The sequence below is a fragment of the Corapipo altera genome, unplaced genomic scaffold, assembly GCF_003945725.1.
Source record: "Corapipo altera isolate COAL_440 unplaced genomic scaffold, ASM394572v1 44, whole genome shotgun sequence".
NCBI classification, from domain to species: Eukaryota; Metazoa; Chordata; class Aves; order Passeriformes; family Pipridae; genus Corapipo; species Corapipo altera.
The window spans coordinates 14,624,269-14,651,315 of NW_020884880.1; the positions used below are offsets into that span (position 1 = coordinate 14,624,269).

Consider the following 27,047-nt stretch of genomic DNA (forward strand, 5'->3'; position numbering starts at 1 on the left):
TGAGTACCAAGCAAAGTTATTTTAAAGAGTACGAATATCTATAGTATAACTCCTGGATAACTTTAGTAAAGTGTCCTTTAAAGTATCCTTTAAAGCATAAAGGAACTTGTTTCTACTCTGTTATCAACTCTTTCTTTCAGCTCTTTTGTTAGGTAAGAAGAAACTTGAAACTATCATTTAGTACCCAAAATGTAGGTTGTTATTAACTTCATAGCATTTCGAGTATTTTATTACAGTGATTTATTCCCTGTATTTACAGAGCAATCAATCTCACCTTTGGATCTCGGAGGAAAAGTGCTCTTAGGATAAGGGAGTGAACATCTCCAATGGGTGGATAATGCATCAGAAGTCCCAAACAGGTCTGATAATTACTTGAAATCACTGCAGTGAAAATGAAAAAAAAAAAAGAGAGAGGGAGAAAAAATATTACTATCTTATTTTGATATTCCAGTATTACCTTTTCCAGAAAATTCATTACAGTTGAGATTCAGCTGTCTTTTCCCACATGGTCTCTCAGAACTCAAGCAGGGCTGAGAGTAAAAGAAGAAATTATATAATCAAGCTTCATGACTACACTTGGTCCAATATAATTATGAAAAATGCTAAACCTACCACTTTGTCATAAACATTTATGTTAGCTCCAGATTTAGATGCCTAAAGCACCTAAATGTGCACCTAAAGCCTGCCTGAGTCAGTGGAGGTCAGGGCAATACAGTGAGTGGAGCGTGAAGAACTAGTCTTACACTCCAAAATGGACAGTGACTTTTCAGACATCAGATGTCTACAGACATCTAAATTTAAGTATGATAATTTGTGGCTATGGCTTTATGATAACTTTGCCCCACTCTGACAAGTCTTTGCTGAAATATCTATGTTTTATGTTGTTCTTATATACATATACACATACACGCACATACACACACACTGATACACACATGTAAAATTATGTCAACAACTCCTTGTTTTCTCATAAATCAGAAACTTCACAAAATATTCAGGAAAAATGGAAAAGACTAGATTGTAATGACATAAATAATTAAAAATATATTATACCATTAACGTTTTCAGAGTTTTTTCACTTATTCAGAAAGTTTATAATTTTGTTGTAATTCTGCTTGATTTTATCTGAATCTATGTAAGTATACTCTATGGCTCTTTGCTTGTTGTTGTCATCTTCTTTTTTTTTTTTCCCCCAAATCAATCTAATTATGAGTGCAATTATTAAAGACATCTTTTCAAGCAGGTCTATGTAAACTACTTCATTTCTTTTCCACCATCTAAATCCAGGCAATCCATCTGCCACAGCTGTCAAAGCAGTGCCTGTTAATGACGCTTCCACTGCAACATGAACACAGCCTTCAACAATAGTAATTGTAAATAAATTTCTAACAAACTTTACTATTCTGAGAACTTTAGCTATAGTACAAATACTTTTAATTAATCAGGGTAATTGCAAACACAAAATTATTTTGAATCAATAAAAGGCAAAATAAAGGACCATTTTGCAGACAGAGAAATTTAAATGTTTTACTTTTTTCTTTCGTGTGAATAAGCCTCATATCCTCCTGCACCTTACCTCCTTCAACAAGAGGATTATGGGGAAAAGATGCAGGACTGGGCAAAATGAATAATTATAATCTGTGTAAGGAACCACTTTATCATCTTCATTTCCGTTGCTGATCCGACAGCTTGTAATTTCATACATCTGCTTTCATTTGTAAAGCACTCACTTATCCTACTCATTCTTTATCTGTTCTGCCTGTTCTTTTTCCTACTCTTTGTTTTTCTTGTTCATATTCAGGTACCTGCTTTTTCTTCTTGAAGTCACAAAGCTGGCATAATGAACACAATACAATGGGCTCCGTCAGAGTTCTTTCAGAGTATAATACGAGCACCACATAATACATACCCAATCAAACTCTCATATGTAAATCAAATTTAAGATGCTGAACTGCAGTTACGATCATGATGCCTTTTTACCAAAGCAAATAAAACCAGTGAATATTGATATTAAATGCTGAATAGTTTTATAAACAGTAGACAGTAAGACCAACGTGTTTCTCTTTTGAACAGATCAGTATGTGTTCTATTCAGCAATGTAAAACGGATTAAAAATATCCATTCTTTATTTTTCCTGGAAGAGTTCTTTGCTGTCTTCAGGAATAGAGAAAAATAAATATTAAAAAAACTAATTTATTTTAATGGTGCAACTTGACTCCTGACAAAAAAACCTTGCTATCCAAAGAAAGTTACAAAACTCCAGCACTACAGAGAGGAAGACTGGATAACTTTTATATACATATTTTTTTTTATCTTCAGGGTTTTCCCCACATATTCAGCTGCTCCCTTTTCATGTAGAAATCTTTACAGAAGAGAACACTGTTACCAATGCTCTATTTGCTGGGCTGCATCAAAAGCAGCGAGGTCAGCAGGTCAAGGGAGGTGATTCTCCCCTTTTACTCTGCTCTTGTGAGACCCCACCTGGAGTACTGCATCCAGGTCTGGGGCCTGCAACACAAGAAGGACGTAGACTGGCTGGAGCAAGTCCAGAGGAGGGCCACAAAGGTGATCAAATAGCTGGAACACCTCTACAATGCAGACAGAGTGAGAGATTTGGGGCTGTTCAGCTTGGAGTAGAGACGGCTCCAGAGAGACCTTATTGTGGTCTTTCAGTATATTAAGAGGGCTATAAGAAACACAGAGAGAGTCTTTACCAGGCCTGTACTGACATGACAAGGGCCAACAGTTTTAAACTGAAAGAGGATAGATTTAGACTGGACATAAGGAAGAAATTCTTTACTGTGAAGGTGGTGAGGCACTGAAACAGGTTGCCCAAAGAAGCTGTGTATGTCTCATCCCTGGAAGTGTTCCAGGTCAAGTTGGATGGGGCTTTGAGCAATCTGGTCTAGTGGAAGGTGCCTCTGCCCATGCCAGGGGATTGGACTAGATAATCCCTGAAGGTCCCTTTCAACCCAAACCATTCTATGATTATTGTCTCATCAGGATAAAATGTATAATATTATACAACAGAGTGGGAGTTTTCTTAAAAAATACAGAGAAAATATTAGTAAAACTGAATATGCCTATCGGAGTTAAAATGATTTGTAAGAATCATCTGTAGGATGAAGTTTCTGAAAGGAGATTCTGAGCAATACAAATTTATCCAGTCTCAGCAATAGCTGAATACTGCTGATGTTCAATGGTGAAGTATCTTACATTGTGTCCAGCAGCCTTGTAAAAAGCTTTACCTGTGCTTTTCCTTCACTCACTGGTTTAGTGAGAGTCACATCTGGATCCACCTTCTATTGCAAACCACAAGTTCTTTCTTCCCCAAAGAAGAATGCTACTGGTATTTTTAGGGAAAGGAGTAGAAAAACTCCTCTACATAGAGAAAACAATCTTACTGTCCTGTGATAAATATTTGTTATTCAGTGCCCAGAGGAACATCAAATTGCTTTATCCCTTCTGCTTTAGAAGAGACTCACATTTCTCTGTTGGTCCAATAACCATTCCTGGATACAAGCAGCAATAATAGTGGTGGGAAACCTGAAAACTCACTGTACGGTCCTCAACAAAGTCCTAATTTTCTAACACATGTAATTTCAAAGGAGTTAAATGTTTGGTGTCACTGATCCTGTATCCAGATGACTTCCTAAGACTGGAAGGGTGGGACTACTTCCCCCTGCTGCTTTATGTATGGCCACGTTCTCTTTAGTAGTCCATAAACTGAGTTAAACATAGATAATATGAACATTTTGCACTATAACAAAAATAACTAATCAGTTCCTCTAAGAAGTGATTGTGGCTTCTTATTTCCCTCAAAACATTCAGAGTGCTTTTAGATATAAAAACTATTTTCTAAAAATGGCCATACCTAGTCTTCAAGTGGAAACATGATAAAAATATACTTATTCTAACACTGATCAGTCAAAATTAGCTCCTGGTGCAATTAGTTTACTACGCAAAATATAGACAGGTTTTCCAGTTTGTTCATTCTTGCCCTTCTTGAATGGAAGTATATAAAATACATCTATTTTTGCACTACATCCTTCTTTCTATTCTGATTTCATCAACAACTGCATATATATCCACAATGGTGAAACAAAATTAAATATCCATGCTTGTCATTTGACAGATTAAGAAAAGTATTTTTTTGCATTAATTTTTCCAAAGAAACACAGGAAATAATTTCTTAAAACTCACAGATACTCTGGTACACAACCCTACACTTGGCTTGTGAGGATTATCACTCTACAGACAAAGCTCTGCTTGGATACCGATGTAAAACTGAACAGAGCAGTTTAGAGAATGGCTGTGTATATGATTATGTATCTTTAATCTCTAAAATATATAAATAATAATCTGATATTCTAAACTCTCAAGGAGAATTGAGTAATACATTGTTTGAGTAAGAGAGAATTTCAAAACTAAAATAAAAATGAAAAATATAGCAGAAATAATGCTTTCTTAAAAACATGTATTTGAGAGCATCATAATAGAGCACAGGAAAAAATCCATCAATTCCCAAAACAGCAACTTCTCACCCATCCCTGAATGTGTTGGTATAAAAGAATCTGCATAATTTCTAAACTTTCAAATGCTTTTAGTACTGTATTATTATAATTGATTATTTTTAACACTTTTATAACATAATATCTTAGAAACTCTATTATTGTTCCTATTGTTCCAAGGTTTTTAAACTAAAAATTTCCTGTTGGTTTATTTAAAGATGATTATCATCATTGGATAGCTTGAGCTTATGTTTCTTTTCATCAAATGAAGAGAAGCTCTTATAAACTTATTTTATTTGAAAATGTGTTAAAAATTATTACAACACAACTTTGAACTCTGTTCAAAGCTCAAATATTATCAACAATAAAAAAATGAGGAAAAATGGAAAACTTTCCTATTACAGATATGTGAGAAAAACTTTCTTTTATCAAATCAAGAACTGTAGACATAGCTATATAGTTTGAGCTTGACTTTGGAAATATATTCAACTTTACAGTATTTATGACTCAATATTTTTCTTCACCATTCTGTTATGTTTAGAGTAACTACCTAGGTCTAGCTACAGAACACGAAGTTACTTATTACAGAAACAGTCAATGTATGAAGTATTAGCTGTCCTGATGAGATGACTCTGCCTCTCATTTTGGCAAATGTACTCCACTGTAATGCTATTTACTACTCTATTTACTAAGCCTGGGGAGTTCAGAGAAAAAAGAGAGACTGACTTAATACAAATGCCTAGAACACATTTTTAGCTCACATTTTAGTTACCTCATACTGATACTTGTACATGAGCACCACAAATCAAAAGAAAACAAACCCAGAACTTTCCTTCCCCAAGAACAGAGGGGGCTCTTACAAGCATGGTTCTAACATGCTTTTTTTTTTAAAGACAAATAATGATGCAAAATAAAATACTGATGTTAAGACACATTCTTACATGCCTATTCACTACACACCTCTACCAAAAATTTTAAGATTGCTTCAGTTTACTGCACATAAAGAAGCAAGATTTAGATTGCAAAACATAATGACCTGGAATCAGATCATCCTGAAACAGCAGTATTAATTTTGAAACCTCTGAACAGAATTAAATGTCCACTTCTTTGAGAGGAATGAAAAGTAGCTCTATATGCTGCATGTTTATTAAAAAGTAATTAAAAACCACATGAAGGCAGGCAATGGAACGACATGTACATTTAAAGTACCACGTTATATTTTCAAGACTGGGCCCTAAAATAGGAACCACAGATGTTGGAAACTTCCTGTGTCCTAGAATACAAAATTGTGTCAAATATGTGACCTTGTTATAACCTAAAGTTTACAGATGGTATATACTTAACTCTGAATAGTATGCTATAGAATTCATATACTTAATGACAGCCATGCATCTTGTTGCAAAATGTATACTTTGTTGTGTCAGTCGCACACAGAATTTTTTGCAGAACATAATGGGACAGAAATAAATGCCTCAATTAATCATTATGTAGCTTTTTCCTCCCATTCACAATTGTATAAGCTAATAATTTCTTGTTTGTCCTAACTTAATATATTTATTGATCATCACTAAGCTATAAGAATTCACCTGCACACATATTTCAGGTGTACTAAATCAAAATAAAAGAAATTGTAATTTTTTAAAGATGCCATTCTTGCATAGAATAAACATACTCTGTAATTGTTACTAATTTTTGCATTTCTTTCAAGATATATCTTCGAAAATTATGAGTAATTGTCTTGTGCATTTTCTCCTTTCTCACAGGGGAACAGCATAAAAATATTTCTAAGGTCACACGGAGGCTTTATTCAATTCATCAGCTTGGTCGCAAGGTGGAGCTCTATACATACCTGTATCACTTAACAGCACATAAAACCTGCAACTCCATATAAAAACACAGAACTACTCAGAAAACAAACCTGCATTTAACTCCAAGACACAATTTGTTTCATAAATACAGCAGGCTGTGTCTGATAATAAATAGCTCCTCTCCTAGTATTTGGAACGATTTTCAGTATGTTAAAAAAGTCACAATGAAATTTAGCATTTTTTTAAGTTCTCTTTTTCTTTTAAAGAATAGGTTTGCATTCTTTTTAAAAAATTGTAAGATAGTTGATACTTACAGGCATCTCTGATATATAACAACATGGCTACAAAAATGTAGTCAACTAAATTCAGGGTGATACTGTCAGCAAATAGAGCATCCCAGACAACCAGAAGGTCCTGAAGTGGGAATTCACGTCCAAACAGGAGCCTTACCCATCGCCTGAAAAAAAAGGAAAAGTTGTATTTCTCCATTTACCAAGTATGATGAAGTCACTACACATATTCCAGGATCAACTACTATCCAAAACATTTAACTAGAAAATTTTGCAAAGCATCAAGATCTGTGATAACCCACTTAACTAATTGTATTTGTGGAAATGTTACTGCATCTACATCAAAGAAATTATATATTACAGACTATAGAAACCTCACTGACTAATAAAATTATTTGGACATATCAATCCCATAGACCAGATTACTGAGCATTTAATGTGATAGTGATCTAAGATGAAAGGGAGAAGATGTTATGCAAGAATAGCATGGAATGGCAAAATCAGGAGGGTGAAGCAAAGCCCAGTCAAGCGAAAGCCAGTTCAGAAGCAGATGCCAAACAGCAGTTAAAATGGACCAAGTCACACGTACTGTGAAGGGGCTTACTCCCTGTTATGGAAGACAGTGTTTGCAGCTCCACGTAAAATATGCTATGGATGCTATTTTCATTAAATCTAATTTAAATCTTTACCAGATTTAGTGATTATCTGCATGTAGACTATACCGTTAATTCCTGTTCACCTCTGTGATGTTTTTATACCTAGCAAAATGTGGAAATCTGTTTTATTAAATACAATATTTGCTTGAATCTGGAAGCTTGAGATGCAGTAGAACAAAATTGTTTCTCTAGATTTCTCATTTCTAGTTCTGGTTCTTATGCTGACTTACTTGGTGACCTCAGGAAAGGTACTTCTCTTCCCTCTGTTCCCTATTCCAGAACAGACCCACTAGCTTTGTACCTTTTTAGGTAGGATTATCTAAGGTCACATTTGAAAGAGTTGAAGAATAGTTAGTAACGTTAATCCTGAAATAGTCATTATGAAATGGACTTAAAAATAATGTATTACATTTTTAGCTGGGATATGCAAATAGCTACGCATGTGGAATCTGTTTACTCAGTGGCAAGAAAAGATTGATTGCAAATTTCTGCTAAGCAAATTAAGTCATTCTTTAAAACTCACAAAAATTTCTAAAAAGGCAACTTTTCTTCTTCAAGATTAGTTTCACTCGTAAGAATTCATGTTTAACCACTTTTGGTCCATAACTCATTATTGGTTTAAGGCATCTGGGGTTTTGTGTTTTGTGGTTGGTATGTTTTTTTCGGTGATTCCAGTAACAAAAGTTCATTTTTAGACAAATGAATTCCAACACACCATTTCAGCATAAGCTTTGAAGATAGTAACAACCTGTAAAAAAAACCAGATTAATTTCTCATAAAAGAAATTCAAAGAGACTGTTTTGAAAGTCAAGGTTTTGTTCACTAAACTTTTATTCTTCTCGCCACTGGAACCATACGTACAATCCACAAAAATATCCAAGCACAGATTTAGAGATCACTACATAGAATCTTTTCCTTGCAAGACATGTTCCCTTCTAAAAGTGAAAATATGTGATTTCAAAAGGCAGTGTCATCTCATTCTCATATCAAACATTTATGTTCTAAGGCCTTTTAACTTTTTATGTTTGCACAGTAATTATAAAAGTCGCAATATTAGCTACAACAAATCACAAACTCTGTGTATTTCCCTGTCTGATCAAACTCCTTTCCTACAAGGACTTATTTTCAGGCCTCAGAAAGAGAAGACGGAGGAACTGTTACACAAAAGCAAGGCTTAGCTGGTGCATTTAATACCATGCCTGTTCTATCTAAGGGATTTTGCCACATAGTGGCACGTAACCCCGCAGTGCCTTGCCTTCAGGAGACTATTATCCTATGGTGACACAAACATTACCCAAACTCCGTGTGAAGCCTATTACTTGCTTTAACAACTCCTCCCACCTGTAAACACACAACTTTCAAGTTACACAAACTGTTAGGCAAGAAATGTCAGCTAAGCTTGAAGCATTTGAACTGACTTTGCTTGCAACTACCCAAGTCTCATTCAGAAACCTTGCTAAGAATCTAATACATTTCAAGGGAAAAAATACACCATGGGGTAATGGGATTTGTTATTAGTCTTTTATTAGAAATCTCTTTTGCTTCTTTACTACTTCATTATGCAGTGTTAATCGTTTGTAGATGCAGGTTTATTCTGCTCAAGCAGAAGTCATTCCTTTTTCCTCCTGCTTTTATATTTTCTCCTGGGAAAATTAAATCTCATTCCCCAGAGGTATCATGTTTCACATATGTAGACTGCTGAAGAACAACTGGACTTTCTTTAGCAACCATAATATTACTGTTAATTATTTGAACCTTCCTGTCTTAAAGGAAGTAAGCAATTCATACTGTTGTAAATGCATATATACTAACTGCTCTCATATTTTTCAGCAGCGTTTAGCTCACAGTGTGTATAAACCTAGGACCCTATTGCCTCTGAACCATGCTGCCATATGGCAGGACTTCACTCAGCTTTTATATTCATAAAAAAGGATCTTAATTCCTTAACTAAATGTCCACACTGAAAAGCTGTCTTTCAAACTAACACATTTTTATTGCTTTTACAAATATTTGCAAAGAGAATTTAAGACACACTTAATAACTGCCTTGGACATGATAAACCTTTTTTTTTTTTTTTTTGAGACTGCTGTCTGTGTTTTAATTATTGTTCTGTCCTGTTAATCTTGCCTTACATCTGTTACACCTGCAGCCTGTGAGGCTCACAATAGTATACCTTTTATCACATGCAGTAATACAATAATTCATATTTTACCAGGCACACTTAGCAATTAAAATCCACAAAAAAACCCCCAGATTCTTTAAAGGCATAATACACCAAGGTACTACTACCTACATTGTAGAATATGTAATTGTATCTTCCACTTATGATTCCTATATAATTAAACCAATATTCTCAAGAGATCAGTAATTACTAGCAATAGATAATGATTCATTAATGACCTTACAATATAGGGAAAGCAGGAGAAAACTGTTCTCTACTAAAGCCATTAAATAAGGCAATGATCCAGCTTTACCAGTTTTAACTAACACCACAACCATTTTACTGAGATTTACAGGACAATTCTCCAAGCATCAGAATTTAAACTTATGTGTTCCACATTAGTTGCTTATCTTTTCAGTCTTCTTGGAAGGCAGAGAATTCTTTTCAAAAAAATTAAATAAGCCCAAGGAATGGTTACAGACGAGGCAAAACAAACACTTTAGGAGTGTTTATGAGGCAAAACCAACACAATGCAATCAGAAAGAATAAGAAAAACACTGGTAACATCAGGAAAAGGGAAAGCGTGAGTCTGAAGCTACTTCTAAATGACTTCATCTAGGACTTACAATCTGACAACAAGGTGCTTAAAAATTCTACTTGTTAAGAGCCTGTTTTCAGTCATTTATACATTTGCTAAACTCAATCTTCAGTATAATTCCACTCCAAGCATCTGCTCAAGGCTTGATTTTTTTCATTCATTGATATTATTCATTAGAAAAAGGCTAAAAAAATTCTGCTCGCATTTAACTTATTTTTTTCTGCAAGCATTTCACTAAGGTTTAGAATCAAAACAACAAGGTCTCTGGTATTTTCTTTTTGCTGTGCATATTAAAAAAAAATAAAAGCCCAAGTTTGGTAATTCCTTATTTGACCTAAACACAGCAGAGTGAAGATTTCCACGAAGCATGTTCTGTTTCTTCCTAACTCTTGCCACCAGCTCAAGAATGCATCTGCCATCCCATCCATCCCAGCTACACCCTCCTTCCTGAGTGGGAAATGGCAAATGTGTGTATCATCCCCTGCAATGCCTAGTGACACTTAGCAGACGTGATAGTTGAGGATGCTGTTTCTCTGGTTTCCAATGCTTGCAAGACTCACTAGTAGGAGTCTTTCAGATAAATGGAGGGTCAGTAGGATTTTGCAGGATGTAATTTCATTTTCAGTGCAAGTTTTGCTACCTTTTTTTTTTTTAAAGAAGAAAATTATTTAAATGGACTGTGAGTTTTGAAAAGAACACCATCTTATCAAAACTAAGCCCTTGGAAGCTGAGAAATGCCAAAATTAACATCAGTTGTTTACTGACTGAGAAAATGATATGTAAACTCTGTCTCTTTAAACTCTGTCATGAATTATGTTCAAGCAAACATTTGTAGCCAGTGCAATTTACTATGTAAAGTCATGGTCAATAATTTAGGAGAAAGGGTAGACAGACTTGAGCTGTGATCTGCTTGTTCAAAAATAAGACATGGAAAAAGGATGAGGAGTGACATTTGTATAATACTTTCGAAAGAACTTAAAATTATACAAAAGATGAAAAGTTTAATAGTTCAGTGACAGTCAGTAAGCACTACTCTGGGCAGTCCCGATGCCTGCACCATTATTTTGGGCATCTGTGTTTCTAACCTACACCGAGTGGGCTGCAGATGAAGAAGGCTGCATACCACTGTGGCTGTCCTCCTGCAAAGGTACCCATCAGCAGGCAGGGCTAATGTAGGATCTAAGAACAAAGAGATCTGAAAATACAGAGTAAAAGCACCCTCAAAAGAAGACATTTGATTCCAGAAATTCTCCCAGATTTGGCAGTTGCAAAAGGAAGTCAGAGGGAAGACAGGCAAGCTCAATCAGAGGATGTGTAAGATAGTTCACTTTCTTTTAATGACATGGAGACCAATCAAGACAAGCTTTAGAAACATTCCAGCTTGTTACACAGTCCATTTCTCCAGTGCTCTGTCTTCCTTTCTTAATAAATCTTTTTCTTATTAAAACTCCCGTGGCTTTATACAGTTCAGGATTTTGTACTGAATATCCTAAAGAGATTAATAAAACCTTGAAATTATACAAGACAGAGAAGGAAACATGCCCGAAGTATAATCACAACTTGTTCCTTCAGCTACTGTTCTACAAGGCTCTTGTGGAAGGGCAGTACTGCTTATGGTGCATGAGGAACTCTTAATGATCACAGATGAGAAGAAAGGCAAAACAGCTAAGTCTAACAATTAACAAAATGGCATTTCTAAGATAAACAAAACCTTATTAAAATCCAATATTTTGTCAGAACAGAAAGAAGCATGTGAAATCCCAATAAAGCCAAAAAAACTGGTACAAGAAGTTATGTGGGAAGCTCACCAGACTTTCAGGGATTTCCAGAGACTTCTAATGTGTTCGATCTAAACACTGAGAATTTTACACACAGCATACCCTCATATGCACACCACCCATAAATGATGTACAGTGTGATATTGTTACAGCATATGCTCAATTTTTTGCCTTAATCTACTTAACTTGTGAAGGGAATGAAAACAGACATCTTGCTAGAAGATGTGTTTACTTCAACCATAAATTCAAATGTTAATTCTGGATTTATTAGATAAAATTATGTGGCCTTTGTCATTTGAGAAGGCAGACAAGATGATCAGATTTTCCTTAGGCTGTAAAACATTTAAATATTATAGATTTCTACCACATTGTATCCTGCAGCATATGCTGATTGTAAAAAAGTGTGTGTGATAAGGGGGAAGAAAGTGCGTGCCAGCATCTAACACATCGTTCTGCTTCTCCTTAGACTTAGAGATAATAGCAAGTATATAAAAAGATTCTTCTTATGTATGTCTGCCTTATCTGTTAAAGAATTTCAGAGTTGTATTCGGACTACTATTCTGCTAGAGAATGACATACAAGCTTCCATGTGACTGTGATCTAAGTGGGATTGTCCTGTCCTGGACTCCCATGAAGGTTGTTCACTTCATCCAGTTTCTCCCGTACTGGATGCATGAAGAGTTGGTGGATCATAGCACCGAGTACACGAATCATGGCTCTACTGCTGGAAGGATACTTGGTTTCTTTTTCTGTTTCAAATTCTGTTTGGTTTGTGGTCACATCCATTCAGTTTTAAATTTTACACAGTTATATTAAAAACCCCTCAACTTTAAATATTATGATAATATCCAGAAGCTTTCTGTTCCACAGCTTAGACACTGGGGTCTTAACACAAAGATAAAAATGATGGTGCTTGAAAACAATTCAAATGAAAATGAAACTAGACATTTATATCATGGATTATATGCGTTTCAAACTACGATAAGTTTTCCTGTCAGAAAAGAAGTATTTAAATTAAAGAATAATGACAACAAACACTCATTTAGCCATATAAATCTAGTCAAATTTAGGCTCAGTGGTGAAAAAGAATACTGTATAAATTTTGTTGACTTCTTTTCACCTGGGAAAAAGGTTCTGATTTGCCCTATTGAAACTTCCTCATACTCTACATATCCCAAATTTTTTTATAGCAATTACTTTATCAAACACATACCTTGAATTTTATTTTTACTAATAAGTTACATGATCATCTAGTTCTTATGTAAATGATTTCCTTTTTCATTTGGTTTCTTTTAAGATTACTGGCAAAGATTACTCAGTTTTGCATTTAAGAAAAATTCTCTGTGTGTTTTGAAAACTCTAAGCATTTTCCTATTAATGAAGGTTTTTCGTACTAAAAAACAAATTCCTAATAATTAGCTGTTTCTTCTTATCATAATTTACCCTTCTCTGCAGAAGCACTTACTGCTGTTTCAAGCCAGACCAATTCTAACATACTTGCAGAAATGTGCTTAATGAAAAAAAAAAGTCACTCCTATCCTCAAAAAGGTTGAGAAGGACCCAAGGAACTACAAGCCAGCCAGCCTAACCTTGATCTCTGGAAAGATGATAAAGCAACTAATCCTGTAAACCATTTCTAGGCACATGAAGAAAATCATTAGGAGTGATCAGCAAATGGCTTTTCTGTAACACCAAAAATTTCAAAAAACAGAGGTAGGAACTTGAATGTGTTGAGAAGAGAAAACAGAAAGAGATTTCCTAATTTTTCAGCAGGACAGATGGGAGAAATTGGACCTTAATGTGGAAATTTATACTGTGGATGTCACTCTGTGTGAGCAGAGACTTCCACTGAATGTAGCACTCAGTTTAAAAAGACTCGGCAGGGAGAGAAAACTACACTCTTCAGTTTCTTTTCCATTCCTCTTAAACATTACAAATGAAAATACTTCCACTTTAGTATTTTATATACACAACACTTTATAAAAGCTTAGTAATTAACAGCTATTACAAGCATTGCACTGACATTGTTAGCCTGTGTTTGCAGTAAATACAACATCCAGTCACTGGACTACACCAAGTTAGTGACCATTTGTTAGCGTGAAGGGTGGATAAAACTGTTGTACTCCAGTAGTTACCCACAAAAAAAATGATTATAATAGAACAGCTAACACACTTTCAGCCATTGCTGAATTTTTTAAAGGACAGAAATTCTGGACATTTGTCATGATTTTTTAAAAAGATGAGTCAACTTGAAAACAAATATCACAGATCAGAGCTGAGGCACTCATTTTCTACGTGTTGGCCAAAATACAGAGTTTACAACAGGAAGGGTCTAGCTGTTATACCGTGACTCATTTGGAAGTTATCTGGGCTAATCCGTGCTTTTATTCAAAGGAAAAAGACTGAAGGATATTGCTATGTTTTTTTTCAAAACAACTACATTTAAACAGCTCAGGCAATGCTCAGATTTAAAAAGGAAGGTTCAGTGTGATAAAATTACGGTGACAAATCAGAATGAAGAGAGGGGACTGCTACATTTTACTGGAAAAAAAACATTTGAAGTCAATGATAAACACCCCTAAAGTGCATGGAGTATGGGACTTCATCTCTAACACATACCTAAATCTCTAATAAAATGACCAATAACTGCACTCATAAGAGAAAAATATAAGAACCTGAAGGTGTACCTACTGAATTCTTACTGTTCTTTGCCTCTGTGCAGTTAAAACCTACAGTCCTAAATACTGATGATGCATGAGTATTTTGTTTTGCAAATCACTGCAGAGTAGCAAAAACATTTTATTTTTTTTAACAAAAATAATTAGAGGTGAATGATTTTAAACACTGTTTGCTGCAATAAACCTATTGAAACAAAAGAGGCACTTCTAAATTAGTGAAGTTCCTACTGATATCAGCTATTAGCAATTAGGAACTCCACCCCCCAACTTTTCCATCTTTAAACAGCAATGATTAAATTTGGTTTTAAAGTGGAGAAATTATATTAGAAAAACAACTCTCAGTGTTGCAATTAAAGCACAGTTCTTAAGATGATAAAATAAATTTGCTAATAGCTTTATCCAATGATTCAAGATGTACACAGTAGGTTTAAAAGATACAACGATCCTTTTGTACAATCTAAAAGAGGAGTCTTAACATTTGATCGTTCTATATTGTCAACTCTTATATTGTATTACTACATTTCTCTGTAGAATCCACTTGGACAAGACGTAATCAAAAAGACGTATTTTAAAATAAAAGGAAGAGATATAATTTTGTTAATAGCTCAAAAGTAAACAAATAAGTACTGATAAAATATAAAGTTTATAATCTGTATTGGAGAGTTCCCTATCATAATTAGGTAAAAAGTCTTTTCTGTCCATAAAAAAATTGAAATCTACAATTGAACCATCATTCTCTTACCCTGTACTGAAATGTAAAAACCAAATTAACTTTTTTTCTGGTATGCTAAGGAAAACATGCTAAAAATTTCAGGAGATTTAACTTAATTCTTCAGAAGCGATCTGCCTATGTCCAGCAATGGAACTGCTACACGTTGTATTCAAACCAACAAGGCAACATGTCTGTTGTGAATGTACCACTACCTTGCCAATCCACGTTAACCTCCTTCTCCTCTCTAATCCTGTTTCTCCATCATGGGTGTTTTTTGGAGTGATAGAAAATTTAGCTGATATAATTAATAATTGGTCCGTAGTAGGCCAAATTTACTCTTTTTATAGGAACCTGCTAACAAATGAGATCAAGCTTTGTAGAACCAAAGAAATTTTTTACTGCCCACATAACTGCTTGTATTATCAGTTTATTACTTTTTGTGATTTGTTCGTGTTTTTATTGTGACGTGTAGCAGGATTCTATAAGACAGACCATTATATGTATTAGTTTGATTTTTTTTAGCTTGGGAGTTCGTAAAAGGATTTATGAATATTTGGAATTATATGAATCAAGGAACATGTATTAACCTTCCCAGTTCTGCCTCGGAAGGCTTTAGATTTATGATGATTTGGCTAAATTTTTTGGAGATATTAATGAGTGAACTAGATAATCTTGACAAAAGAAAATGTCACATGGGGAGCTGTTGAGTCCTGCTTCCTAGACCAAAAGGAGAGGCAGCCATGGACTGCAAAGGGGACACGGATAGAATATAAGAAAGCTTTTTTCCAGTTCCCATGTAACTCTCCCTGGATCCATTTATGGAACCAAACATGTTACCAATCAGTGGACATAACATTGCAAAATGCCACTTCTATTCCTTGGAGTAGAGAGTATGGGCCTGGTGGAAGGATGTGTTTGCATGAGAACCTTCTGTATAAGCATTTTTTTTGTACTTTGCATGAGAACTTCGTATGCACAGATAGCCCAGTTGAAAGTATGAGTAATCATTGTAATTTTTGTATTTGGAACTTCATCAATATTAAGGGATGTAATTTTAACTATTCAAATCCTGATTTATCCCATCAATTGTTACTTTTCATTTTGGTAATAGCACTGTATTGGCCTTGTATTGTATTTGTAGCATCCCTCTTCCTTCTCTCTCTTTTCTCCTTCTGTCTGCTGTGTGAAAATCACCACCATCAAAGATTTGCAGCAAGTAGCAGAAGAAGAGAAATAACTCTTCTGATGGGGCTCAACTACACTGGTGTTAGAGGCAGTTGTCATGTCTTAGAAGGCATCATAAGCCATCAAAGGCCCCCAAGGCACCCCCAGACTAATTTCTGGGGCTTTCCACCAGATGACTGCACACGATCCACAGTGTTGCAACAGACAGTGTAAAACTGCCCCCCCAAGGGAGGTACCTGGGTGTTTCCACCAGAACCTGAATGTATATTAATGCATTGAAATCCATGTTTTGTGGACTTCCCCACCCCTGATGGATCAAGACTGTGACCACCACCTTGACCAGCAGACCCATGGATGCTGGACCCACAGGTGGGTCTTCAGGTTTTCTCTCTACCATCTACTCTTATCCTTTCTTTCTTTTTCTTTTCTTTACATATACTTTCTTACATGGTATCTTTATACTATTGTTGCATTCCTATAGAAAATAACCAAAACAGCTACATACCTCCTTTCTTTTGCAACTAAATTTTTCTAAAATAAACCTGCTTCATATATGTATATATAAAACCACCAGTCATTCAGAGTCGTTTCACTCTAATCCGCCCCAAGGGATCTATTAACAAGAACCTCAGTTACCCCACTTTCTGGGGTGAGTCGTAACACATGGTAAAATTAAGGATGGCAATATATCTGAGAATATGAATTATAAAGTAAACCGGTAACTTTAAGCTAATTAAATATCAGATTGCCTCCTTCATCTCATAAAAATGCATGAATGTATGTCAAACATATCTGAAGTAAAAGGACATGGCCTTTACAAAGTGATAATCTTTCAGCTGGGCTTAAAGTAGAAGAAATTGTCATACTTTGATATGAAGAAAATAAAAATCTTGTTATTTGGCAGCCATGCTCAGAATGGAACAGGCACCAGTAATGAAGGCTTTATTAACATCAACAAATTCTTACTTTACATACCTTTTGCAGAAGCCTTATTTTAGGATTTGGAAAATTCCTGCTCATTATGTTGAATAGGACACAGGTAAAAACTAGACTACCACAGATAAACAAAAACCTTGCCAATGAACTAGAGTAAGAAAAACATGTAGAGATAACAGGACACCAAAATAGAAGCAAAAACCCACTAGATGCTTTCCCCTTGAGAGTCAAAATTAAACAGAAATAAACTCAAAATCGACAGAATTTCTACTTACCACCTGAACTGGGGCTTATTTCTACAGAACTCCTTATAATTAAGTATATAGTATTTCAAAATCTCTTTGAGGATCTCCACTCCAAAGAAGAAATTTATTTATTTTTTAAAATGAGGAGAGAAGATTTATATCATCACTGAATTCAATATTACATCTATTGTAAGCTCTAAAACTAAATTAAGAAGCTGTTCAGAGGGCATACATACAGCACTCCATTTCAATCTATTAGTCTGGCTAAATGCCTTCATACATCCAGTGAAAGGAGTCATCATCATCAATCTGCCAGTTTTAGTGACCAGTCAACTACATGTTGATGCATGCACCGAGGAAACAGAAATGTTTCCTCCCTGCTGTTGTACTCCTAAACATAAGAATCAAGGGAGGCTATTCTAATAGGTAGCACACAAAATGGTGATTTAGCTGCTTAGTGTAAATAACAATGTTAGAATCACCACTTTATTTATAACCTTAGTTCAAAGGCAAAATAAATGTCTGGAGCCCAATTCCATTATTGAGCAAAGTTAACTCTTCTTTTGCCTGCCAAGTTAATCACACCGCTGTTATTCAGTCATGCTTTCATTTAAATTGTTAAGCAAAAAAATGCACTTTCAAGTTATTTTATCCTTTCTATATGTACTTCAAAGAAGTTACATATTAGGTACAGGAATTTGAACTTCAACTTTTGTGAAACAAAGTACCTGTGACTGGTGAAGTTTTGTGTTGTATAGCTGCAGCCTTATGGGAATTCTGCATCTTTTCAGAGATGCACAAGGGCTTAGTGGTCTCATTTAGCTACCTATGTGCCCCTGAAGAAGCCCTGCTAGCAATAAAACACTCTGGTGGCAAACAGCTAATTCATTAATTAACCACAGTATTTGCTGGAAAGGAAAGCACTAAACAACGCTGCACAGAAAGTGCAATTGTGGTTGTTCCAGGTCCCTGTCTGCAGTATGTGCGGCAGAGGCAAGCAATGCCTATGCTGTTTCTAATTATTCCAATTATCATGGCACACTATGAAAACTTGATTAATAACACTGAAGATATTGTTGTGGCAATTAGCCATATGGTTGTGGGACTTTATTCTGTCACGATTTAGCCATTAGCATCTACTTATGTTTGTCAGAACAGAGCATCCGTGACAAGTTGGAGTTCCGCTCACCTTGCCGAGTCCCTGGTGAGCAACACCAGAGAAATGTTTATTCCTGGGAGCCCTGCGCCTGAGTAAATTTTTCATGTGGCATCCGGTCTGACTGGGGACAAATGTCAAGTAGCTTATGCAACAACCCATCAAGCCAGGCTCTCTCTGCAAAAGGTACCTCGTGAGCAGCTTGTCAGGGCAGACTTCTTTCAGGGGAGGATTTGACCAGTAAAATTAGTGTCAAATGTCTTGTATTCAATGTTTTCAATGGTTAACTGTTCAGACAGCATGCACCTATCTTTATTTAGATGCGATGAAATGCTCTATTATGATTTTATACACCTATGAGTTACATACTACCATGTGCTTGAAATGTATATCTCCAAGCACAGGGACCATGGGGCAGCAGTCTTGTCAGGTTGGTCAGCTGAACTGACAGCTATGTAAGTTGACCATTTTTATGAGCCATCTTTTTAAAACACAAAGTATATATTATAAAACAACACTTATTTTAAGTGTTCTTTCCTTTATTTTGTGGTCAGATTAACTACTCACCTCCAGAAGTTCATCTCTAAGACACAAGCAGAAGTTTTAAAAAATTCATTAATAACGGAAGACTGCCCCGCTTTTCTCCTGAAAGCACAGCAGTAGTCTTACTGCTTCTCTAACACTTCTTGCAGATCAGCTAATGCAAATGTGTTTCTATCAGCTCGTCAGTCAAAATCAAAATGTTTGCAATCAAAGACAACTCCAAACTTGTCTAGTTGTCCACAGTTAGGAATCAACAAGTTAGTCCTTACTAAAAGGAGTAGGAAGCACTCAAGAATTAGCATCTTGCTGCCATATATACAACTGATGAAAGTATCCTTACCTATTCTGGACATGAGAGGAGGAAGCAATAACCAGGCTTGTGGAAAGAACAATAAAATGACACTATGAAAGAAGTTTTCAGGAAGCACAGACCTGTAAGAAAAGCTGCAGTGTTGTAGAAATTCATCAGCTACTGTTAAAAAGAACAATAAGAATTGCTATTTTTCATCTGTTTTTCCAATACCTCTACCCTAACAATAGCTTTCCCTTTATAGTCACTATCTTTTATCTGTATAGGTCTTTCACACACTCTGAGGAGACAGAGATGTCATTTAAAACCATAAAAGTAATTGTAAAGAAATAAAAATAGAAAGAGGACTCAGAGTAGGTGTAATATTTTTAACTAAATTTAACTCATTATTTAATGACAGGAATTTAATTGACATCTGGGCATAAAACTTGCTGACAAACGTCCACGTAAGAAACCAGGAATGATGTGCATACCTCACACAGCTCACTACTAATAGGGATATATGAACAAAAAAAAGTTATTGGCAAAAGGGAGGGACTGGATCTGCCAAACATCAGACATACGATTTTAATGGATATCTAGTTTTAAGACTGAAAAAAAAAATCAGTAAAATCTTTTTTCCATTTATGCCTCTTTGATTGAGATGATCGAGTTTGTTTTAAAATAACAATGTTTGTGGAAAATTATATACTGACTGTCCTAGAAAATCCCATCTGTGCACAGATGGAGGGGGTTTGGGTGTAAAGAAGGTAAATAATTAAAAAGGAAAACAAGGAGAGAAATAAATACTGTGCGGGAAAGAAGGAAGAGATGGAAGAGATGAAGGATACACAGAAGTTAGTAGAAGATATAGCTGGAAAGGAAGTATCAGTGATGAGGTTTTTCATTGGAGGTGTGGAGACCAAGAGAGATAACCTAAGGGGTACTTTGGATGTAGTGTGGATGCTGGGCTCTGCCCGAGGCTGGTGCAGGGGATTTAGCTTTCTCTTTATAAATAGTGGATGCTGTTAAGAGGTAAAAGAAGCAGCATATGGCCTTGCTCAAAGCTGAACTGACTGTTCTATCCAAAGGCATCTGCAGAACTCCACCCCTGTCCTCATGGATTCCAAGACAGAGAGAAGACTCTGCAGCTGGAGATGTATCCCTGCAGAGGGAGCAGAACTGCTGTTTTCTTGGGCTGTGTTCTGCCCTTCGCCATGCTGAAAATCTGTTCTCTACTTTGCAGGCCATTGCAAAAATACAATTGCGATTACAATGAAATGGATAATGAGACTGTAGCCTATAGAGTCTGGTGATTAAGAAGATGCATCTGTTTTTCACTTGTTAACCAACCACAAATTTTGGACATAGTTTAGTTGACTATATGCTACATTTTCAGCTAGTACTGCTACTCAATATTTAGAGTAAACTAGAAGGATGAAAGAGGAGTTAAAAGCGGTGCTGTCCACATCCAAGGTCAAATCATACCCATGCCTTAAATACTGACAGATCAGATGAGGCCATAATCATCTTTCCTTGGCCAAAGTCATTGTCTGCTAAATCTCTATGCTAGGAAGAAGCTCTGTCCTAGGAAGAGATTTTGGCATGTGTGGCAAAGTAATGTAGGACAGGAAATGTGAGAGTTTGGGTTGTCCTGAGAGCTGGACAAACATTCACTGTCACATGCATTTGCAACTGGCCATATGGGCACCATAAGTACAAGTCTTATAGCAAGACACACTTTAAACAACTCTCGTGTCCCAATGTTGCAGAGAGACGAGGGGGGGGGGGGAGAGGTTTCTTTTCCATTTCTATCTTATTTAGACAGGATTAAGTATTTTCAGGAACTTTCTACTAAGTATATATGGATTTCTGATTACTTTTGGCACTGCAAATTTTTGTCTGCTAATTCACTGTTTTAGATTAACTTGTTATATATGAACCAAAACCAGTGACAATGAAAAATATGCCGGGTTTTACAGCTCTCTAACTCAAACAGGTGCTTAATTTTAGAAATGAAAAAAGTATTTCTTAATATTTGTTTCTTGCCAACCAGAAGTATTCCTCCAGCAAAGAATTCAAGTTTTGGTATGCTTCTCAGAAATTTCAGGGTAAAAAATGGACACTAAAAATCCCTCTCTGACTCTTTGGCAGAAAATCTGTTGCACACTTCTAGATTTAAAATGAAACATATCTTAAAATGATACTAATTTGAATTCGATTGTCCTCTTTGTACGGTTTGTACTGTTTCCTTAAAACTGTATTTTAACTTCCTTCTGATGAGAAGTATCTTTTTCTGAACCACTGACTTTCCAATGCTAATGTGAGAGGGACACAATGGACATTGTAGGTTTGTTTTCAGGCAACTTGAAAAAAGACCTGACATCCTAATTCTCTGGCATTTCCCACAACTGGCAAGTGTCAGTCTGAGGGGTAGACGTGAACACCTGTTTTATGGGAGGCATGTCCACAAGTGTAGGTAGGCTCTTCTGTAGGCTCTTCCCTAGCTTTTAGAGAAATTGAGATACGGGGAAGGATGTAATACAGGATAAATGATACAGGAGAAATGATCCCTACAGGAAGGTATGAAAAGGGAGGGCTGGAGGCTAGCTGTTTCTAAAGGCTAATTTACCTGATCATACTTTTCCATGCTCCAGCATAATGATGCCACAATGTACCTGGAGGGCAAGAAGGCCAGAAACATACTTTGGTGTTGCATCTGGGCTAGGGGAGCAAAATGCATTTGCCTGTTAAGCTAATGGATCATTCCTGGCAGCATGGCACCTAGCACTGGAACCCCCCCTGCCAAGTGGACGGAAGTATTCCCTTCAGCTTGTGGGAACAGAGTAGCCCTCTATAACAGATCACACTGATTCGTGATAACCTCAACAATTTCTTGAGTCACATCCTGACTCAATTATTGCTCAGGGTTGTTTGGAATGTAGGTGGTATTTTATTTGAAGGTAATTATGCTATTGAGCCTTTAGTTGGCTGTGACAGGTAGAATGCATATTTTGAGGAGGTGGCAACTACCTCTGCCAGCTGAACCATGCTGTGAAAACACTTGCCGACCATTACTATAAACTTTCCTACTGCCCCGGGAGGTATTCCACATTCTCAGATATGTGATCTCATACCTGCTTTTAAAAGGCCACTGTTCAGGATACCAGTAATTTACGTATTTTACTTTCATACAGAACTGATGTGGTCCCCAAAGGATCCGTTCACAAAGAATTTTGCAAGCTTTTGACGTCCAAAACAGGTTGACTCAGCAACAGCTCTGAGTTGGATCGGAGAGTCTGAAAATGGGAGTCTATCTTTGCAGCATTATCTAGTATTTTTTTTTTCTGTTAGAATCTCCAGGTCTGAGGTTTATACCCAGAGGTTCAAAGAGGTTTATACCGTAAGACCTCACTTGTACTTAAGGGAAACAACTTGTACCACAAAAATGATTGGAGCAATCAGATTCAAATTCCCTGTTCAATTTTCTGCGGAAAACTATCTTCAGAAAATGCACATCATCTCAGACTTCAGCTTGGCTTTGTGAGAATTTGTGGAGTCTTGGGAATTCATTTTGATTCTTTCCAATCATTAGTAACAAATGACTTTTTTAATCCAGCATTAACTTTAGGAAAGCACTTGGTGAGGACAGTAAGAACTACAGTATGGAGAATAAAAGAAGTGAAAGCACATCCGTCTTTCAAAAGCAAATGTAACCTATAGGATGAGCCAACAATTTAGGAATTGGGAGCCACAGGCATGGGTAAATTATTGTCCCGTATCATTTTCCTCTCTTTATGGAAGATAAGCATAATAACTTTCATCAAGTACTATTATTAAAACCTTATCAGAGAAATTCTTCAATTAAAAAGCAGTATTTTAATATTGTGATAAAACAACTATGAATAATTCTTTTCATGAATACCATGATACATAAAATGATGGCGTTTTCAAACATCAAACCCAGAGGCTGAGATTCACTCATATAAAGGATAAACTTTTCTTAGCACTGTCTGAAGTGAGTTAGGATAATACCTATCAGTAACCTGTCAGTATTAGAAGACAACAAAATTGCACAATTTTTGATTCTGAATGTGTTCTTCAGAATGACAAATCTTACATACACAGGAAAAAGCTGAATATCTGAGGTAAGGGTGGTGCACAGTATATGACACAATTCTACTGGCAAAGAGGCCCTTCAAAGACTGACTGGTCAAATGTAGAGATTTTATTTTAGAGAAATTAACAATTTTGGATATAATAAAGTTTAAAAAACCACCTAAAAGACACAAGTTTTATGGCACACTGTACTTTCTCTCAACCTTGTAGTTCAAAATCTGTAAATTGGTTCTCTTTTATGCCTAGCCAAAATCACCTTACCATGTGGCTTCTCTACTAACAAACCTCTACTCCACAGGTATCAGATACTTTTCAGATTCACTGGCTGATGATAACTTACTAATTAGACTCAGATCAATAGCCTTAAGTTGAACTTAAGTTTGGTAGGTCTACTTCAAAGTTGAAAAAGAGCTTGTGTGTGTGAAAGCCTGTGTACTTTACTAATCATAGTGGTTCCTTTAAAGAAAGATTTTACAACTTACACGCCTTGTCTTGCTATGTTATTAGTCAACCATGTCACTATGAACTGTTTAATTACTGGTATGAGTACATGAATATCATACCTTCAGGTACATACTTCTTGTATTAGGTCAGCAATACTAGTCCAGACATGAAGATACCTGTAGTTTGGAAGTACGTTTGCCCCAGTGTATCAGAAAACTTCCTGCAGTACTGATGTTGTATTTTTTTTTATGTCTAATGATAAATTTATTATTATAATACCTTTTTACTGCTTCAGCCAGACAAGGACTCTATTGACACTGAACTTTCACAGGAACGACTGATTTATCATCACTGCCTTGAAACTAGATATCCTGCTACACAAGGGGACAAACCAAACTTTGAAATGATTGGATAAACTTTTTCTAAACCAGTTGGAATTTCCAGAAAGCAAAATGGTGCATTTAATTCTTGTGATTTTTGAGGTTATGCCCCTTGTATTAATTTTTGGCTACAAATCCCCTTCAATTTAATGCTGATAAATGTGAGTATTAAAACTCAAAAGCATTGAACCGATTGCTAACAGTTGTGCCATTGCACAGATATATGCACAATTATTAATTACGTCACATGCAGATCTACTGAGATAGTAAGTAAACTCTTAATGGCAAGGGTATAGGTGACTTGGGTGCTAATACACTTACGTATCATGGATGATTAAAATTGGAGTGGAAGGAGGATGACAACAATATGTTCCACTACTATTAGCAGTTTTGTACTTGTTGATGATGATGCAACTGTGACTGGTGTAGCTGCAAGCACATCATATGTTTCTAGGAACTGAGGCCAGAGGAGGGGTTTTAACCAAGGAGGTACCAGGCAAATAGCCTCAACCTGCACCACAAATTGGGCAAAGTACAGCAACAATGAACTAGCAGAGGCTCTACCTGACATAGACACTAACTTTGTGGAGCTTAATGACATTTCTATTGTGTACTTATAACGTGGAGTTTCACTACTGTGCCAAACTACTCCAGTATAATTCAAGGCAAAGAAGAATGATGCTTCAAAGAGAAAACCTGAAGTTACAAAGTTAAAACTCAGGAAATCCACACATCTAATTCCTGTCACATTGTGAAATCCGAGTTCTGCATGTACATCTCCTTTAGCTCTCATTTCTATCAAAAATATGCATAATTTTAACACTAATTTCTATTAAAATATGCAACATAAAACATAGCAGATACATGCAGACAATTAACATATTGTATTAACTTCTGCATTTTTTATTCTTTTCTGAATCCTCTGTATTGCATTAACTTTATTTTGCATTTTCATTGTTTTCCTTTCACTACCATAAAACCAATTTGGTTTTACTAATGTTATTCTAAATGCTTTCAAATGGATGAATTCACTTATCATTGGGGTGAAGAACTGAGGAGGGGTCAGCACACACCTTAGCTGCTGAAGTCAATTTTCTGCTAGATTGAGTCAAGAGAGCAACACTGCATCTGTTTGTATTGTTCCGTATCGGTAAATGAAACTTTCCTTTTTTTTTCATTTGGTTTGGGGGGGGGGTGTTTGTGTCTTTCTTTTCTTTTGTCTTTTTGCAACAAAAGCTTGGTATTTGAAAAAGCTGTAAGACTGTGGAGACCATAACCTAAAATCATGAGAGCCACAATTTTTATGACTACAATCTTCTTTTCCTGGTGTTCAGGCAGTGGTTTTGGGGTGGATCGCACTGCATGTGTTCTGATGAGACATTTACAATCTCCTTTATGCAAATTACCCCAGCAGCTGTTTAAGAGCTGTGGTTGTCAGACCAGCAAGGAGAATGTGATTTGGTATGTCACAAATGGGGCAGGGCTTTATTAGGCTCTGCTACAAAGTTTTAGCAGATGCCTTAGCACAGATTCAGTGTGATCCTGTAACCCCATTATAACTTTATTGCTCATGGAAAAGAAAACACAGAAAGCTACCAAATACTGTGGGGATTCTCAGAAACAAGCACTTCACACTGCCTATTTCTGAATTAAGTGCAAATAATAAATTTAATCTTATCATTTAGAGTGGAAAAACTGCAGTTTTCCCCAAAGAAATCAGATTCAGATGAAGGAGTTTTCCTGGGGAAAACCCCAGTAATAACACCTTTAAGACTAAGAAAATTTTATGAGTAAAAGAAGAAGACTGTTTTTTCTCTTTAATAATGACTCGTCATAAGCAAATACCATTTACAGCTATAAACACCAAGAGCATTTGGTAGGACTGCCCATTGAAAATGCTATGTTTGGATTACCGCTGTACATCCCATGGTCAGGAGTAGGATTAAAAGATCCACAGAGGATTCTTTTACGCTGGAAAGACACACATCTGCTTTAGTTCACTTCCCTGTGATTGTATTACAGGTTTTCTTTTATTAAGTTTCACCTTGAACTGATGTTTCTTGTTCTTCTTATGCTTGTCACCACACAGCTCCAGAACCTCACTTCTACAACATGTCTCAAGAATTATGGCTCCCTTACAACTCTCTGATATTCAATATATAAATTTGAGGCCATTTTGGACCATTTTTCTTTTGAAAACATTGTCCAACTCTAACTCACTCCCTTTCTTAGCCAATATTTATTCCCTGACACACTTCTACTGACCAGATGTATCTTTTCAATTTCTGTTTGACAAATGATGATCAGAATGGGGAAGGCTAGATGCTAGCAGCTACACTTTAGCAGTTTGGATTAAAATTTTTTAATACAGTTAACCAAAAATCTGGCATTTCAGGTGAGATCTTAGTATTACCTGCACAATAGCATCAACACTTTCTTATATCTTCTTGAAACACAGGTAACATGATAGCATTTGTCTTTTACACGGCTCATCTATTTGGTGGCTCCCAGATGCTGCGAATCACTTTCGTTCTGTTATCAAACTTTTTTGTTAAGTA

At 36.0% G+C, this 27,047-nt stretch overlaps 1 protein-coding gene across 4 annotated transcripts in view; it reads right to left on the reverse strand.

The window, feature by feature from the left end:
- The window catches only part of TBC1D5 (TBC1 domain family member 5), a 288,784-nt gene that overhangs the window by 72,002 nt on the left and 189,735 nt on the right, over window positions 1–27,047 (reverse strand). For all 4 annotated transcript variants that reach the window (XM_027639073.1, XM_027639070.1, XM_027639071.1 and 1 more), the window contains 2 exons: window positions 6,634–6,776; window positions 275–381 (listed from right to left, as the gene is read on the reverse strand). In XM_027639073.1, the coding sequence (XP_027494874.1) occupies window positions 275–381; window positions 6,634–6,776 (250 nt within the window). The remainder of the gene's footprint in view (window positions 1–274; window positions 382–6,633; window positions 6,777–27,047) is intronic.